This window comes from Urocitellus parryii, chromosome 15 (assembly GCF_045843805.1).
Source record: "Urocitellus parryii isolate mUroPar1 chromosome 15, mUroPar1.hap1, whole genome shotgun sequence".
Lineage (NCBI taxonomy): Eukaryota > Metazoa > Chordata > Mammalia > Rodentia > Sciuridae > Urocitellus > Urocitellus parryii.
The window spans coordinates 16,217,180-16,235,695 of NC_135545.1; the positions used below are offsets into that span (position 1 = coordinate 16,217,180).

At 47.0% G+C, this 18,516-nt stretch overlaps 1 protein-coding gene and 1 pseudogene across 1 annotated transcript; one reads left to right on the forward strand and one right to left on the reverse strand.

The window, feature by feature from the left end:
* Positions 1–556: 556 nt before the first annotated feature.
* Positions 557–10,393, reverse strand: Capns1 (calpain small subunit 1). The gene is made up of 11 exons (XM_026380082.2): positions 10,307–10,393; positions 9,223–9,437; positions 8,164–8,197; positions 7,773–7,862; positions 7,547–7,604; positions 7,385–7,449; positions 4,582–4,650; positions 4,402–4,480; positions 4,166–4,282; positions 1,300–1,358; positions 557–1,118 (listed from the first exon to the last, which is right to left on the reverse strand). The coding sequence occupies exons 2-11, from the start codon at positions 9,420–9,422 to the stop codon at positions 1,092–1,094; spliced, it is 798 nt and encodes a 265-aa protein (XP_026235867.1). The 5' UTR covers positions 9,423–9,437; positions 10,307–10,393; the 3' UTR covers positions 557–1,091.
* Positions 10,394–13,665: 3,272 nt separating this feature from the next.
* On the forward strand, positions 13,666–14,570 carry LOC144250432 (ribosome maturation protein SBDS pseudogene; annotated as a pseudogene).
* The last annotated feature ends 3,946 nt before the right edge of the window (positions 14,571–18,516 follow it).

The following is an 18,516-nucleotide window of genomic DNA, read 5'->3' on the forward strand; positions in this document are numbered from 1 at the left end:
GTGGACAGTCCATTACCCTGGCCCTTGATCCCCCATGCTGGACCAGAATGTTGCTGCTTCCCAGCCGTCTGCTGAAGGCTTCAGACAGCACCCCTGGAATGCTTTTCGGGGTTTGGAGACCTGGAATGGTATCCAGGGGCTTTGTAACCCAGATGGCAGCCCCTCGCCCTACAGAGACCCACTGAGGGAGGAAGCCACTGAGCACAGCCCATGACATAGTAAGAGGCAGAGGGAAGTGATGACAGAGACTGGCTCAAAGAACAAAGCGGAGCAAACATGACCCTGGGGGACAGAATCCAGAGGGCACTGACACCTCCTACAAGCTCAGGCTCTGGAAGGAGAAGCAGAAACTACTTGGGCTTTTGGGTCCCAGCCTCAGGCTCCATAGGGCCTGTGTGGGATTCTCTGCAAGAACCAGGCTCTGGGCGATATGCAGATCTTGAGGATAAGGCATGGAGATAGACAAAACCACCCTACCCCACCTATCCTACTCCCAAGACTTTCTCTTCCCCAGAGCCCAAGCCACCCCTCGACTCCCAGAACAGGAGGCAGATCGAATAGGGAGCAGCAACTGAGATACATTTATTTCCTCCTGGGCCTGGCAGGCTGTAAGCAAAGTACAGGCAAAGGCACTGGGGTGTGCAGGCCTGCAATGGCCTGGAGTTTATTTGGCTGCTTGGGTGGTAATTTGAATGAGTGTGCCAGGGTGTGTGGGAATTGGAGTGATCTTCTCAGAACTGAGACAGGGCCTTGGGGCACGGAAGCCACTTGAGTATTTGGCTTGGCACAGATATTGGAAAGAGGTAATGGAGAGTGTGTGAGATGGGTGTGGTAGGGGTGGGGCGACCCTTGGGCAGAACATACTAGAATGTCTTAGAGCTGGGGTAACACTCAGGGTATGGCATGTTGGGGCATGATGGGCCCTGGTTATTGCCTAAGAAACTGGGTTTCAAGGACTGGGTGAAGGAAAGGTCTGTGGGTAGCAGGACCTATGAAGAAGTGACTGCAGACAGGCTGGGCCTTGGGAGAAACCCAGGATCTGGGGTGGCTCCGATGGCGAGGCAATGAGGGGACAGGTCTGGGATTGCCATTCAGGAATACATAGTCAGCTGTAGCCACTGGAGAGAGAAAGGCACAGAGTCAGGAGCAGGGAACCCCAGAATACCAGACCCCCTTCTCTGCCTACACTCAGGGATTGTTGGGAAAATAGGATGGGGGGGGGCAGAGTTCTGAGCTGGTATACAGGGCTGAGGGACAGAGTCTCTCTAAGTACCCACACCTAAGGAAGGGGGTTCTTACCTCCTGGATGTTCACCTGGATTTGTCCAGTGCCATCTCTGTCAAGAGATTTGAAGGCACCTGGAGGAGAAAGGATACTTTTATATGGGGATGGAGAGATTAGGATAATGATATACTACTCAATGGGATGATAAAAAAGTCATAGCTGGCTCATTTACTCTGTGCCAAACATTGTACAAAGTGTTTCTCGTATGTTAACTCATTGAATCCAATTCTGTGAGATAAGTGGTTAGTATTGGAGATTGAGCAGGGCCACTCTATCACTAAGCTACTTCCCGAATCCTTTCTTTTTTTTTTAGGCAGGGACTCCCTATGTTGCCCATGCTGGCCTCCTTCTTGCAATCCTCCTTTTTTAGTCTCCCCAGTCACGTACCATCAAGCCCAGTGATTGTCATTTAAAAATGAAGTACAGAGAAGTGAAGTGACATGCTCTGTGTCACAAAATAAGATAGGGAAGAGGGCTGGGGATGTGGCTCAAGCGGTAGCGCGCTCGCCTGGCATGCGTGCAGCCCGGGTTCGATCCTCAGCACCACATACACATGTTGTGTCCGCCGAGAACTAAAAAATAAATATTAAAAATTCTCTCTCTCTCTCTCTCCTCTCTCACTCTCTCTTAAAAAAAAAAAGAAATTGGGACTGGAACCCCAAGCCTCCCACTAACATCTATGTTCCATTCTCTCCAGTCTCCACCAACAGGATATTGGGGAGGCTCTGCAGACTCCAATTCCTACCCCAAAAAACTGGTGTGATCCCCACTGCTGAAACTGACTCTAGGTTCCTACCTACAGTTAAACTGATGCAAACAGGGGCCACATTGTCTCTTCCCCCACACACTCACAGCGTCACCAGGCAGGCATCTACACACATGGTGTCCTGGACACTGCGCTCATCGCAGTTACTACTGGTCTTCTTGCTAGAAAATCCAAGGGCCATTTCTTGGGCCATTTCTCTCTCTCTCTCTCTCTCTCTGTAGTACTGAGGACTGAACCCAGGGGCTCTCTACCACTGAGATAAATTATACTTTCAGCCTTTTATATTTCATTTTGAGACAAGGCCTTGCTAAGTTGCCCAGGATGGTATCAACTTAAGATCTTCCTGCCTCAGCCTTCTGGTAGCTGGATTACAGGTGTGTACCACTGTGCCTGGTTTGGGCCTTCTCATGTGTAACTTGGGACATTATATGCCCTATTGTCCACTCCCTCTATCTTCTACTTTTTCAATCTTTTTTTTTGGTACCAGGAATTCAACCCAGGGGCACTTAACCACTGAGCCACATCCCGAGCGAGCCCTTTTATTTTATTTTTTGAAAAGGTCTTCACTAAGTTGCTTAGGGCTTGACTAAATTGCTGAGATTAGCTTTGAGTTCATGATCCTCCTTCCCTGGCCTCCTGCATCACTGGGATTGCAGGCATGCACCACTGCACCTAGCCTCTTTCAATTCTTAATGCACTGTCTACCCTGGGTTCTTGGGAGGCCAAAGGATCTTCCTAAAGCCAAACCTGAGCCTGTCTCTCTCCTGCCTAAAACTTGTCAAAGCTCTCCAATGCCACTGGTAGAGTCTGGGCACCCCTGGACTTGGTATTCACAGCCCTGCATGGTCTGACCATGCCTGTTGCTCCTACCTCCTCTCACTCTATTCAGTTCAGATCTCAGACAGACCCAAGTTCAAATTCTGATTTTCCGACTTCCTAGCTGAGTGGCCGCAGTTACACAATTTTGCTTCCCTGAATCCTGGTTCCTCCTCCATAAAATAAGGATAGTAGGGCTGGGGTTTTAGCTCAGTGGTAGAATACTTGCATAGCATATGTGAGGCACTGGGTTTGATCCTCAGCACCATATAAAAAATAAATAAAATAAAGTCAATTAAACAACTAAAAATATTCACAAAAAAAAATAAGGATAATAATTTCTACTTCTCCAGGATGTCATAAGGATTCAATACATTAATGCTCATAAAAGGATGGGTGTCATTGGGTGCAGTGGCACATAACTGTAATCCCAGTGGCTTGGGAGGCTGAGACAGGAGGATAGCGAGTTCAAAGTCAGCCTTAGCAAAAAATGAGGTGCTAAGCAACTCAGTGAGACCCTGTCTCTAAATAAAAAAAAAAAAAAAAAAAAAAAAAAACAGGGCTGGAGTTGTGGCTCAGTGGTCAAGTGCCCCTAAATTAGATCCCCAGTACCCGCCCTCCCCCCAAAAAAAGGCTTGGTATAGCTCAGTGGTAAAGCATGTACTTAGCATGTACAAGTTCCCAGGTTTGACTTCCAGCACCCAAAAAATAAAGAAAGAAAAAAAAGCAAGCCCTCATGACTTAGTCCCTACTTCCTACCGACCCTCCTATTCCCATGCCCCCCAACTTCACGTTCTTCAAAAATGCTTTGAACTACCAAAAAAGCACCCAAAGCACCATTTCCTCTTTCCCTTCAAAGCCTTTACACAGACTGTTTCCTTGGCTTGTAACACTGCTCCCTGCGCTCTCACTACATTCATTTTTCCTCATCCCTCCCTCACATGTGCCCTCCCCTCCAGGGCGGTCTCCCTGACCCCCTGGGCTGTCTCAGGTACCTCCTCATTGTGAAAGGCACTCCCTGGGGCTTCCCCAAGCACAATCAGATCACTCTCTCCCCTGAGCTTCCCCACATAATCATGATCACTCTGAAAACGAGCCCCATCCCAGCAGTACCAGTCTCAACTGTCATGCTTATGGCTTACTAGTGGAATATAAGCTCTGTAAGGACAGGAACTGGGGCTGTTTCCATCACTGCTCTGCCCCTAGCACTGCACAGCTCAAAGTCAGGCTTAGAGGCAACTTTGGAGAACAGACCTTAAATAAATCCCTGCCCGGGAAGAGAGCTGGAGTGTTACTCACGGAACATGGCATCCAGCCTGACCAAGCAGCTGATGAAGTTGTCAAAATCCATGTTTCCTTCCTCATCAGAGTAGCGCCGGATGATCATGTTGTAGAGATGATCATTCAGGCGGAATCCTGAAAATGGTTCAGTCTCTTAGGTGTGAAGGCCATGTGGCCCAACCTACTCTAATTCCCAGGATTCAACTACCTCATCAATCCCACCCCGAACACCACCATGTCCCTGGCAGCCCTACCTGCTGCCTCAAAGGCCCCTGGGAGTTCAGAGCTGCAGATGGTCCCTGATCTGTCAAAGTCAAACTGTTTGTATATGGCCTGTGGAGATAGGATAGGGTCTGATTGAGCATCATGGGACATGGTGCTTCCATGGATTGGGGGTCTTAGGTGCTAGGAAATTTCAAAAGACTGCCACTCACCTGCCACTTTTTTATGTTGTTCCACAGATACTTAAATTCCTCGAAGCCCAGCTTGCCTGTGGTGTCACTCTGGCAAGAGGTTGTTAAGAACACCATGACAGCTGTACACAGATATGCATAATATATGCACTAGACACATGACAATATTATAAATTCAGGAACTTGGACTAAAATGCCAGCTCCCATTCAAAATCCATCATATCACATGGGGTGTGGTTTTATTTTTCATTTTATCTACATATCTTTCTCTCTCTCTCTTTTTCCTTTGGTGACTCTGTGTGTGTGTGTGTGTGTGTGCGCACACGCGTGATACTAGGGATTAGACCCAAGGGCACTTTACCATTGAGCTATATTCCCAAGACACTCTTTTAACATAACTATGGGATATTATATATTATATTGTGCTTCTTCAAACTACAAATTCTTCACCTAAAAAGAATTATGTCCTCATTTATATATATGATGGACAACGTGCTATGGCGTGTCAATGCCAAAACCATCAGTTTTCAGATTAGGGTCTGTGGGGGAACAGGTTGAAGATCAGAGGCCAGAGATCACAGCCACCCTCTGCCCTCATGTATGGTAGGCAAACACTAGACCGACCACTGATATATATCCCTAGCACTCTCTGCCCCATTTCCCCCCAGTACTAAGATCAAACCCAGGGCCTCATGCAAGCCAGGCAAATGCTCTACCATTGAGCCACATCCCCAGCCAAATGCTCTACCATTGAGCCACATCCCCAGCCTTTTACATTTTATTTTGAGATAGGGTCTCCCTAAAATGCCCAGGCTAGCCTGAACTTGGGATCTCCTGCCTGTCTACCTCCTGAGTCATTGGGATTATAGGTGTGTGCCACTGTGCCTGGTTTATAAAATTTTAGATAGTACCTTGATTTAATATGTGTTAGGACATGTAAAAAACAGGCATGGTGGTGCATGCCTGTAATCCCAGAAACTCAGGAGGCTGAGGCACGAGGATCATGAGTTCAAGCCAACTCCAGCAATTTAGCGAGGCACTCAGTAACTTAGCAAGACCCTGTCTCAAAATATTAAAAAAGGGCTGGGGATACAGCCCAGTGGTAAAATGCCCCTGGGCTCAATCCCTAGAACCAAAAAACAGAAATAAAAAAACCCTAGTATCTTAAAATTTTAAGGAAATAAGGTTATAACAAGTATCTGTTAGGAATGTAGCTCAATTGTAGAGCACTTGCCAAGCATGTGTGAGGCCCTGGGTTCACTCCCCAGTCTCTCTCTCTCTCTCTCTCTCTCTCTCTCTCCCTCTCTCTCTCTCTCTCTCTCACACACACATACACACACACACACACCCCAAAAACTGAATGAGATATTGATATAAAGCCCTTAGCTTAGGGCCTGGCATTTAATAAAGTCTAAAATAACAACAATGGTTAAGACTTATTAAGTTATTTAGTATATTGCAGGTATTGTGGTAAGCTATTCAGGAACATCACTTTTCTCACTAAGTCCTCAAAACCCCAGCCCTACCTGGATTACTTCCAGAGAAGAAAATAGATTCAAAACTGAAAAGTCAGAGTCAGATCATAGTAACAGCTGATGTGTATAGACCACTTATGCTATACACTGTGCTGAATCAATCTTTTGCATATATCTCCAGTGTCAGTCATCATTTTCTTTTCTTTTTTTTTTTTTTTTTTTGGTACTAGGGATTGAACTCAGAAGGGCTTTACCATTGAACTTTGCCCCCAATCCTTTTATTTATTTTGAGTCAGTGTCTCACTAAATTGCTGAGGCTGGCCTTGAATTTATAATCCTCCTGCCTCAGCCTCTGGTGTAGCTGGGTTTACAGATATGCACTACTGTGCCCATTTTGCAGGCAAGAAAACTAAGGCACAGAGAGGGTCAGGAACTTGCTAAGAAGTAGAGTTGGTATTGTTTCACCCTATGGAATATATGTATGATCATGATGTGAATTCATATTTCTATATTGCTCTATGTTCTAGGTGTGCCTGTACCCAAGATTAGTGACTGGCCCATGTGTGGTCACATATTTTTTTGTTGGTTTGTTTTTGTAGTGCTGGAGATTGAATCCAGGGACTCATGTATGGTAAGAAAGCACTGTACCACACTGAGTTACATCACTAGCCCACATGCACTTCTGTGTATATGCCTTCATATACCACATCATATGTGGTATATGGCATATGTTGTGAATTTATGTACATGTAAGTGTTATCAGCTTGGATTCTCAAGCTCAAAAGTCCTGTGTCCAAATTCCTATTCTCTCATTTACTCTTCTTTATAACTTCAGACAAATGTTTGCTTCTCTTTGAGCCTCCGTTTCCTTACTTATAAAATGTAGTATAATAATTTTCCTAACCATCAGGGTGTCTGTGAGGTGCAGACAATTAACCTAAGTAAAGTGCCAGGTGATGTTATTTATTGCTACGTGTCTCTGGGGTATTTTCTGATATATGCAAGTTCATGTCACTGGGTATGAAAGCAGTCCCAAACATACTCTCAGAAAATTCCCCTTAAGCCAGGCCTGGTGATGCACACCTGTAATTTCAGCAACTCAGGAGGCTGAGGCAAGAGGATTATAAGTTCAAGGCCAGTCTCAGCAACTTAGTGAAGCTCAAAGCAGCTTAGCAAGACCCTGTCTCAAAAAATACAAAAGGTTGGATGTAGCTCAGTGGTAAAGCATCCCTGGGTTCAAGAAAGAAAGAAAGGGTAGGGAGGAGAAGAGAGGGAAAAAAAAGGAAAGAAAGAGAAAAGAAATTCCCTCTTTATCCATGTCCTTCCCTAGTCTGAGCCCAAAAGGATACATCCATCACAGCCACCATGCTTCGACATGTGTCAATGCCAAAACCATCAGTTTTCAAATCAGGGTCTGTGGGGAACATGTTGAAGATCAGAGGCCACAGATCACAGCCACCCAAGCACCTAGGCCTCTAAACCTGCCCCATGCATTGACCCTGGACACTCACGGCGGGTCACGATCTTGTTGAGAATGTTCATGAGTTCCGTGGCACTGACCTCCATATCCTGAGGGCAGAAATTAGGGGCACGTCAGGGGAAGACTGAAAGGGGTCTGGATGGGTTATGAAGAAGAACAAGAACTTTGGGATTGTCGGTCAAATATATGTGTACAAGAATAGTCCAAGGAAAGACATGGAAGGATTAGGACAGAGCCAGGGTCCCCAGGTTACTTACATCTCCAGCCAGTTGGGCAAAGAGTTTCCGGAACTGCCGGACCTCCTCACTCTCGTTGGCCTCAATGTTGGAGTAATGGGTGCGCGGGGGCTGCAGAGGGAGAAGATCTCAGAGGAGATATGGGGAAGGGTACCTTGGCTCCCCATACCCAAGCACTGCTGGTGAGAAAGTGAGTGGGCCAGGCAGCCTAAAGATCAGAGGACAAGCAGTGGTTAGTGAACAGGAAGTATATGTGGCACGGCTGAAACCCATGGCTAGTTTGGGGACTTGGCAAGGGAGAGACTTAATGACAGAGAAATTTCATAAGAGGGGGAGGGGAGGCTTATTTATAGGAGCAGGGATGGAAAAAGCCCAGAAGAAGCGGGGTCTCTGGTTGTGGAGGGCCGCTTACCGGAGGCTCGGGGTTGTACTGTGCAGCCGCCTCGCTAAGAGGAGACAAGGAGGAGTTAGTGCGGGGGGGCGGGGCCTCCAACGGGCAAAGCCCTCAGAATCTCCAACGCCAACCCCCGAAATCCCAACCTCCCACCCGCCTTACCTGGTCCCTTCATCTTCATCTGTCCCTGTCTTCACCTATCCCAATCCACAGATCCCTAGTTCTGCCTCTCCTCTCACTCCATCAGGCCAGCCACATCCCACAGTCCCACCCCCACGGTGGAATCCATTCCTGCCAAGGCACATCCATCCAATGGCAGATGTCAGAATCATCTTGGTCCCACTCAATTATCAACCTGAGATCCTGCCCACTTCATTCACAACAGCCCTTCAAAGACTCTTTTCACAAAGGCTCTGCCCCAGCTTCCCAGGACTTAATCCTCCTCAGGTCCTATCTTCCCAGGACCCTTCTCCATCACTTCTGAATGTCTGTTTTCCCAGCATCCTAACCCAGATCCGTTAGGCTCTGTCCCTTTGAGGGGTCACTGCTTGTTGATGAAGGCTAATTAGGCATCAACAGACAACCTGCCCCACCCTGCCAGGGCATTTTTCTCTGTGAATGCAACCAGTTCTCTAACAGGCCCAGTTCCTTCTTGGCCATTTCCCCTATTCCATTAGATCCTGACCTCTCCTGGGCCCACTAACTCACCTAGGACAGCAGATTTTACCTATGTCAAGTACCGCCCCTACTAAGTGTCATCTAGACTCATTGGTTTTCCCTCTAGAACTTTAATTTCAAGATTAGCTAATAAAAGCTGCACTGTCCATTAAGCCCCCCCTCCCCCACCAGCAACAGACCGGCCCCCTTAGAGCCCTCAAGTACTGACCCGCATAAGGGGACTACGCCCATGACAAGCCCCGCCCCCACAAGGTAACATCAGCCTCATTAGGGCCCTCTTCTTAAGGCCATCTTTCTGCCCAGGCCAGCCCCCCCCCCCCCATTCAAGCGCCCCGACCACTCTCCACGTTTATCCCATTCTATTCGTGTTGGACCACGCCCCTCCAGACCCCGCCTCACCTGATAGCACTAATGACTCCGCCCAAGATGCGCATGGCAGTTCCACCGCCTCCACCTCCTCCTCCACCTCCTCCTCCGCCGCCGCCCCCTGCGCCGCTGATCAGGCCTCCGAGCACATTCCCCAGGCCCCCACCTAGGCCCCCGCCTCCTCCTCCGCCGCCGCCGCCGCCGCCTTTCAAGAACGAGTTAACCAGGAACATGACTGCGACTGGCTCCTGAAAGGGAGAAGGGGGTCAGGTAGCTGCCTCGCCCCTGAGTCCTCCCTCTCCCACAAAAATACGCATTTCCGGCTGCAGTTCCTAGGAGAAGAATCTGAGGCCTCGGGGTGGAGGCCGACCCTACGGCTAGGGGTCTGGGCTTCTGATAGAGGGTGGTTTTCCTTTGGGTGGGGTAGGGAGGAAGAAGGCTCAGGTTTGAAACCCCGGGTCTAAAAGGTACCTGTCGAGCTTGAGGGACTTTGGGTTGAGTGCGTGTATAGACATCGTTAAGGGGATGGCACAGGATCTCCAGATGGCGTCCCCTTGTGGTGGCAGTGGTACCCGGTGTGTCTGGGCGCTCGAATCTTGAGATCCAGAGCCCCGGAATTGAACCTGGGGGTCTTCGGCGAGTCGAGCTCGCGGATCGGGGACCCTTGGCCCGGAGGCCACCGGGGGCGAGGGTTTAGGAAATTCCGAAAGTGGCTTGGTGCAATTGGGTACTCTCGGCAACGGGACTACAAAGTCACCCTGGGTCTGAGGGTTCGAGTCCGGAGTCAGAGTCTAGAGGCCCGGGATATCAAGATCCGCACTGGAACTGGGGGCCTGGATCCTAGACCGTGGTTCTGGACGCCCCAAGGGAGAATTTAAGGGGTGCACCTCAAATCTATGGGCTTGTATTTTAGATCATGAGGCCGAGGATGGGGAGGAGTCCGCCGGATAGGAAAATGAGGAGAGATCAGGCCTAGGGGTTGGAATCTGAGATAATGGGTTCTCGGACCCCTGAAGCCGGGGCTTTAGGGTCTCGCTGGGTCTGGGGGCTGCTGAACTCAGGATTGCGGTATGCAGGGGGTGGGGGGTCTGGGCCCGGCGGTCACCGCCTCACTTACACGTCCGGCGGTCGGGTTGTCTGTGGTCTGCTACTCCCGGGCCTCCCGCTGCGTCCGGCTCCAGAGGGCGGGGCCCGTGACTCAGGCCGCAGCTTTCTCGGTAGACAGTGCAAGGCGCCAGGGCGTCATCCGCGCGGTCCTAGAGCCAGCATTGAAAAGTGCGCCTGCGCGCGGCGGCCTCGCCCCAGTGTAACGGGCTGCCCTGTAGTAGCTCAGCCCAGCAGGTTTCCGGTGCTGAGGTTCGAACCTCGCCCAGACAGGTACTGAGCCTTCTCTCACTGCTCAGCGTGAACGAACTGGAGCTCCAAGGTAACCTTCCCCGCGTCCTGTGAATTTTCGCCCCGAGGCCTGACTTCAGTCGTTCAGTCTGTTCCAAAAGAGACTCAACAAGTAGCCCCTATCCTGACTTTTTTGCGACAAACAGCACCTAGAGGCCCCCAGTTTTTTTTGGCTCACAAACTGGGGACAGACACTCGCAACTGTGGCAAGGGCTAAGGCAGACTGGATTTTGCTGGCCCCTGCCGCATCCCAGATGTTGGTCACCCCGTGCCTTCTGCAGCCGAGTCTGTGGATCTCTATTATTTTTTTTTTTCGTAGACGACACTAAAGTGTCGCCTTCAGTCTGACAGTCTCTAAAGAGAGCCTCGGATACAGGAAGTCCTTTGGCCTTGGCCAGTTTTCTGAGTTCATATGTTCCAAGGACCCCCTTTGAGACTACAGCTGATGCTTTTTTTTTTTTTTTTTTTGGTATCGGAGATTGAACTCAGGTGCACTCCACCACTGAGCACATCCCCAGTCCTATTTTATATTTTATTTAGAAACAGAGTCTCGCTCAGTTGCTCAGCGCCTCGCCCTTTCTGAGACTAGCTTTGAACACAGGATCCTCCTGTCTCAGTTTCCAGAGCCGCTGGGATTACAGGTGTGCGCCACAGCTCCCAGCCCTTTTTACTTTTTATTTTGAGTAGGGTCTCGCTAGATTGCTTAGGGCCTCCGTCTGGGGGAGGCCCCCAAAACAAACGCACAAAGAACTGATAAGCACTCTTCTAAGCACTTCATGAATATTAGCTTGTTTATCCTCGTAGTAGTCCTATAGGATGGGTGCTATTTATTATCTCCATTTTACAGATAAATATACTGAGGTTAAACCCAAATAGCTAGGCTCCATAGCCTGTATCTTTAACCACTACCTTTATGCAATGACTCTTCAATAATGTAATTAATACAATAATAGTTCAAATAACAAGATCACAGAACACAGACTGCAGTTGCAGCTAATGCTTCCTGAGGGCTTGCTGGGGCTAGGCCAAGGCAACTGCTATGCAAGCTTTTTGTATGAGTCAAGATGTAACAGGAGAGAAAATGGAGGCTCTGACAGGCAGGGTCACAGAGGGTGGCAGGACCAGGTCTAAACCAGGGCTTGGTTGATGATAAATCTTTTGGTGATGACTAATCTGGATTTCCTTCTCACCACACCCCTCCCTGGCAGACAGAGCAGCTTTAGTCCTCTGTCTTGTCCTTAGGCTCTGTTACTTCTTGCTGCCAGGCCTTTGCACTACTGTGCCCACTGCCTGGAGCCCTCCTTTTGTCTCTGTGCCCCTCCTTAAGACTAGATGAGGCTGTCAGTTTTATGATCTCAGAACTAATTGCACTTTCTTATAGCAGTCACTATCCAGGACAGTCATGTTCTCTAGTTCTGTCTTCCTGATTTTTTCCAATTTTTTTTTTTTTGGTGCATTATATTTGTATGTCTCCTTGATTTCTTAATCCTGGGCATCCCCAAGCCTTAGGTTTTGTTCTTCCTGTCTGTCCCACTCAAGCCATAAATTACTCTGTCTCGGGGCTGTCAACATCCAAATTTCCATCTTCAGCCCAAACATAGCCCCTGAACTCCAGACTCCTACATCCTGCATCCTGGAGCAGTGTAGGTTCTCAAGCTTCACACATCCTAAACTGAGCTCCTGACCTTTCTCCCAAACCCACTCTTCCCTAAATCAACAGTATCTCTTCCAGTTACTGAGGCCAAACATCACTGGGTCTCCTTCGACTTCTTCCACTAATCTACAGCCATTCTGCCTTTCCAAAACCCACAGAAGCACACCTGTAATTCCAGTGGCTCAGGAAGTGAGACTGGAGGATCGAGAGTTCAAAGCCAACCTCAGCAAAGCGAGGCGCTAAGCAACTCAGTGAGACCCTGTCTCTAAATAAAATACAAAATAGGGCTGGGGATGTAGCTTAGTGTAGAGTGCCCCTGAGTTCAATCCCTGGTGTCCCCCCCCCCCAAAAAAAAAACAAAAACACTGAATCATTAAATGGTGGAAGAACCAAGGTGTAGGGTCGGTGGAGATACACATTTATGTTTAGTCAGGCTTGAGGGCCAAAGTTATGCGGTAAATCTGGTTCTTCAGGTTCATTGGCATCCTCGTGGCACCAGGGACCAGAGCTTTGGGGAACAGTTTCCCTTTGGCTTCTGTTCTAAGCATAATTGCCTGTAGTAAGCTAAGATAAAGAAATAAAAAACTAGTTAGCAGGGCAATAACTAAGTCTCCACATTTTTCAATTTTAGCTGGGCTGTAATCCCAACAGCTCAGGAGACTGAGGCAGGAGGATAGCAAGTTCAAGCCAGTCTCAGCAATTTAGCAAGACCCTGTCTTAAAATAAATTAAAAATGGTTTGGGGATGTGACTCAGTGGTTAAATGCCTGTAGTTTCAATCCCTTGTGAAAAAAAAAAATACATATAAAATCTTGTTGAGCTATTATGTTGCCTGAGATTTGATTTAAATAATGGGGTCAGGAGGAATAAACAAAATAAGATTGGCCATATGTTGACAATTACTGAAACTGGGTTATGGGTATTGGAAAGACCCATTCTTTTTTTTTTAATATTTATTTATTTATTAGTTATTGTCGGATACAACATTTTTGTTGGTATGTGATGCTGGAGGATCGAACCCGGGCCGCACGCATGCCAGGCGAGCGCGCTACCGCTTGAGCCACATCCCCAGCCCCAAAAGACCCATTCTTGCTGGGCCAGGTGGTCCAAGTTTGTAACTCCAGCAACTCTCAAGCTGGGGTAGGAGGATCTCAAGTTAATTCAAGTCCAGTCTCAACAATTTAGTGGGACCCTGTCTCAAAATAAAAAAGGGCGGGACATGATGGCTTGGCTTGTAATCCCAGAGAGTCTGAGATAGGAGGATCCCGAGTTCAAATCCAACCCCAACAATGGCAAGACGTTAAGCAACTCATTGAGACTCTGTCTCTAAAAAAATAAAATAAAAAAACAGGGCTGGGGATGCGGCTCAGTGGTCGAGTGCTCCTGAGTTCAATCCCTGGTGCCCACACACACACAAAACGGGCGGGGATGGGGATGTATGTAAAGTGGTTAAAGTGCCCCTGGGTTCAATCCCCAGTACCAAGATAAATAAAACTTGTTCTAAAAAGTCTCCACTGTGAAGGAGAATCAAGAGGGAAATGGGGCCTGTGTGGTGGGCCCTGATTTCCCAGCCGAGACGTGAGTGGCAGATATGTCCATCCTCACCCCACCAACCAGATCTTTTTTTTTTTTTTTTTTGGTGCTGGGGATTGAACCCAGGGCCTTGGGCTTGAGAGACAAGCACTCTTCCAACTGAGCTATACCCCCAGCACCAACCACCCAACCAGATCTTTTTGACCTACATGGTGGTAGTTCGCTTCAAGCGCGAAGGTAAGTGCTTTGAGATCGCCTGCTTCCAGAACAAGGTTTGGGCACAGCGGCATGGAAAAAGACCTTGGATGGAATTCTGCAAACCCACTGAGTGTTTGTAAATGTTTCTAAAGGTCAGGTTGCAAAGAAGGAAGATCTCATTAGTGCATTTGGAACATGTGACCCAAACTGAAATCTGTAAGCAGATTTTAACTAACAGAGAGGTTCAGAGGCACACACAGCTGGAGCAGATGTTTAGGGATACTGTGGCAGCCATTGTGGCAGACAAATGTGTCAACCCAGAAATAAAGAAGCCATACACTGTTATCCTTGTTGAGAGAGGTATGAAGGACATCCAGTATTCAGTCAAACTCAGCAAGAGTATGGAATAACAGGCTTTGTAAGTGATAAAGTAGCTGAAGGGGGAAATGAAGATCAAATGTGTGGACAGGAGGCTTTGGTTCATTCCAGTGAATGAAAGAAAGAAGCTGAAGGAAAAGCTCAAGTCGTCGATCAAGGTTATAGAAAGCAAGACTAGAGCCAGAGGCTAGAAATTGTGTCTTATTGACCCAGGCTGCTTCTGAGAAAAATTTGACATTTCTGTCTTGTGTTAATGTGTACATAAAAAAGACTTCCTACATGAGGATAATGTGGGAATCATTTTGTTTTAATTTTAAATTGGTATTCTAAGCAAAAATGAAAACTCAAAAGTAGCAAGTCCAGGGGCTGGGGTTGTGGCTCAGGGGTAGAACGCTGGCCTAGCCGGCAAGGCTCTGGATTCCATCCTCAGCACCACATAAAAATAAATAAAGGTATTGTGTCCAACTACAACTAAAAAGTAAATATTTTTTTAAAAAGTACCAAGTCCAGAGGATCATTTTGCTGCTGTCTGAGGCCTTTATTACTTTCCAAAATGAAAGCTACTTGAGACAACTCTTAAGGCTAAAAAGTTACAATTTTGTACATTATATAAGTAAGATTATTTGGGGGGATGTATGACAAAAAGCAGTATTTACTGGAAAAGAAAACGTGTCTTTATTTCTATGTCATACAACCTGAGCCCGTAGGGGTAATTATCATGTGGGTCAAGCTTGGATGATGACTTCCTGATTACCTGAAATAGGCATGTGGTGGCTGCAGGATGAAATGATTGTCACTGAACATGCTGCCGCAACTGGGATTGTTCTTGGTAAAATAAAATGTCATTCACTTCTGATTCTTAATATATTAATACAGCTAAAATTATAAGTAATCATATAATAAAACTACTAGTATTTAAAAAAAAAAAAAGGAAATGGGATTTTTTTTCCCTCTCTAAAACGGTTCCTCTTGCGCACTGACCAGCTTGAGGGTCGAGCAAAAGCCGGAGAAAGCTACTGAGATGCAAGAAAAGTCGGGGGACAGGAAAGCGGCCCAGCAAGCTCAAGGCCGCAAGTTGAGGTCATCTGCGGCCAGAAAGTGAGTTGTAGCGCCGACTCCAGGACGTTGGTGCCTCAGGACTCAGCTCCACAGGTTCCGTGGGCCCTCCGCGCCTGCGCCGTCCGGCACGCAGCCGAATCTCTCCACCCACCACCCACCCCTAGCGTCTCTGGAAGTTGGGGGAGACTTCTCTTTCCGCTGGAAGAGGCTGAGATGTCGCATGGCTCTCTGGGAATGAAGTTCGCTCGCTAAACTGGAGTCCCGGCCCAGGCACCCGGAAAGACTGCGGGCCCTACAATGTGCACGGCTGCCCCCTCGTGGTGGCTGAGCGTTTTGGGCTGAAGCTAAGGACACCCCCCCTTGCAGGCACTTGGGAGCCAAGGGCCGTCCTGGTAACCCGTGGGAATCCTTTCCAAAGTGGACCCATCAGGAGGGTGGGAAAGGTAAATGTGAAGAAACTGGGGCGGGCCTCTGTGAAGATGAAATGAAATCAGCACGTTTACTGTGCACTGTGATATGTGACCACGTTGCCATACATATAAGTACAGCTAATACTTAATCGTAAGCATTTACCTAGGGACCAGGCACTTATATTAGCTCACTTAGTTCTTACAACAGGGACCACTACAGGGACAAAGGGGCAGATAAACTCACAAGTTTAATTCATAATCTGTTATCTGCTAATATCTTCCCATACCCCTCCCCACTAAATCTATGGGACGTCCCTCCATACCCCACCTTTTGTGTGTGTGTGTGTGTTAGTAGGGATTGAACCTAGGAGTTCTCTACCTCTAAGCTACATTCCAGCCCTTTTATTTTAGGACAGGGTCTTTTGCCCAGTCTGCGCCTACACTAAATCAAATCGACCAGTGAGTGAGTGCAGACCTCATTTTTCACATGGAAGAAATTCCTTTCAAAAATTATCATATTCCTGACTAGTGGAAAAGTTATATTTATGGGCTGGGGTAGTGGTACAGTGGTAGAGCACTTGCCTAGCATGTGTGAAGCACTGAGTTCGATTCTTAGCACCACATATAAATAAAGGTCTATCAACATCCAAAAATGATTATACTTGTGACAGTGGAAAAATATGAGAAAAGGCTGGCCTCCTCCATTGTTTGGGCCTGGGGAGGCAGCCCAACATTTTTCTCATCCCATTTAAAGCCTTGCCTGATTTCTGTTGTCATTGTGTCAAAAGTTCCTGTCTCCTGTATCAAGTGCTATTATTGGTCATGCAGGAGGAATCCATACATATTCATTCACTCACCTGGGGTTTGAACCTGGGTAGTTGGTGTCAGACTAAGGTGAACTCTTCTTCACTAAAGCTATTACCACCTCTCTTCAGCAACTCAGTTATCCCAGGTTTGTAAATGGCAGAAATCAACTCAAGGACTATTGTTAGCATGTGAATCCTTAAATTTAACTCAGCTACCAAACAAAAGCAGCTTTCACTATTTCTTTATCACAGGGATCAGGTTTCTGATCAGCATGAATAACCAAAAGGATTACTACAGACCTAAAATGATCGATATTTTTATTGAAATGCATCCCCCCACACTACCTAGCAGATTTGGTGATTTTATTCCTCTTTGCTCCATGCCCACAACCTTATTAATATAGAATTTACTAAAAAACAAAAATGGTCAGTAATTATCTGTTTTTTTAAACTACCAGGCAAAGGCTGTGTTCACGGTGTGTTTCCAGCATCAGACCTAATATACTGTGGGGCCTCAAAACTGTGATTAAAAAAAAAATGTGGGGAAATTATGTTGATGTTCAGTCTTCCACCTGCATTGGGTTTATGCTCAGGGTTTATGAAATCAAGCAAGGTTCACTTTGCTCTCAAAGAGGGGAGGGTGGGCAGGCATGGGCAACTATTGCAGGAGGAAGAGTTAGTGGATCTGGTGGAAGAAAATCCACAACTCCTTTCTGCTGCTTTCCCTTGAGGTTTTGGATCTAGTGACCCTAGACCATAGTTGAGGGATAAAGTCCATGGTCTTTTTTTTTTTTTTTTTTTTTTTTAGGTATTGGGGATTGAACTCAGGGCCTTGCACATGCTAGGCAAGTATTAAGCTATGTACCCAGCCTTTTACTTTTTTTTTATTTTTTATATTTTTGGTACTGGTGATTGAACACTCAGCCACTGAGCCACATCCCCAGCCCTCTTTTGTATTTTATTTAGAGACAGGGTCTCACTGAGTTGCTTAGTGCCTTGCTTTTGCTGAGGCTGGCTTTGAACTCTCGATCATCCCTCAGCCTCCCAAGCCACTGGGAGTACAGGCGTGCATCATTTAAAAAGCCTGTCCTTTTAAATTTTTTTTTTTTTAAAGAGAGAGTGAGAGAGGAGAGAGATAGAGAGAGAATTTTTAATATTTTATTTTATTTATTTTTTTAGTTCTCGGCGGACACAACATCTTTGTTGGTATGTGGTGCTGAGGATCGAACCCTGGCCGCACGCATGCCAGGCGAGCGCGCTACCACTTGAGCCACATCCCCAGCCCAAAATTTTTTTTTTTAATAAAAGTGAATGAAAGGAGGCTGCCTAGCACAGGAATATGTTCTGAGGCACACTTTTCATATGTGGGATCTGCTGGATTGATGAATGCTCATCGATATGAGAAGTTAAAATGTGTAGATCATTTCTAGGGCAGGTTTTTTTTTTTTTTTTAAGAATATGGTAAAACTTCACACTGTCTTCTCCCATTTGCCAGCACAAAGTTGGCAATTTTGAAAATCCCCAGAAATTGTGAAATCATTGATAGGTCCTGGAAGTGTAAATAACCACATGGAAGTTACTAGCAATCACTGAGAACACCTGCATTGGACTGAGCACATAGAGGTTATTTGTTGTAGCATCCGGTGTCATGCCAACACTTTTTTGTGGTGTTGGAGATGGAACTTGGGGCCTTGCACATGCTAGGCAAGTGTTTACTACTGAACTACACACCCCAGCCCTTATGCCTACACATTGATCACCATTCCCCCTCCTCTGTGGGCACCCTAATATCAATAAAGCGTAAGCATCAGGTCATTCTGTAAAGTGAGTCTCTAATCTCTAATTATGATCCAAGCTTTCATAAGCATGTCTAGGTTTCCAATTTGGAAATTATC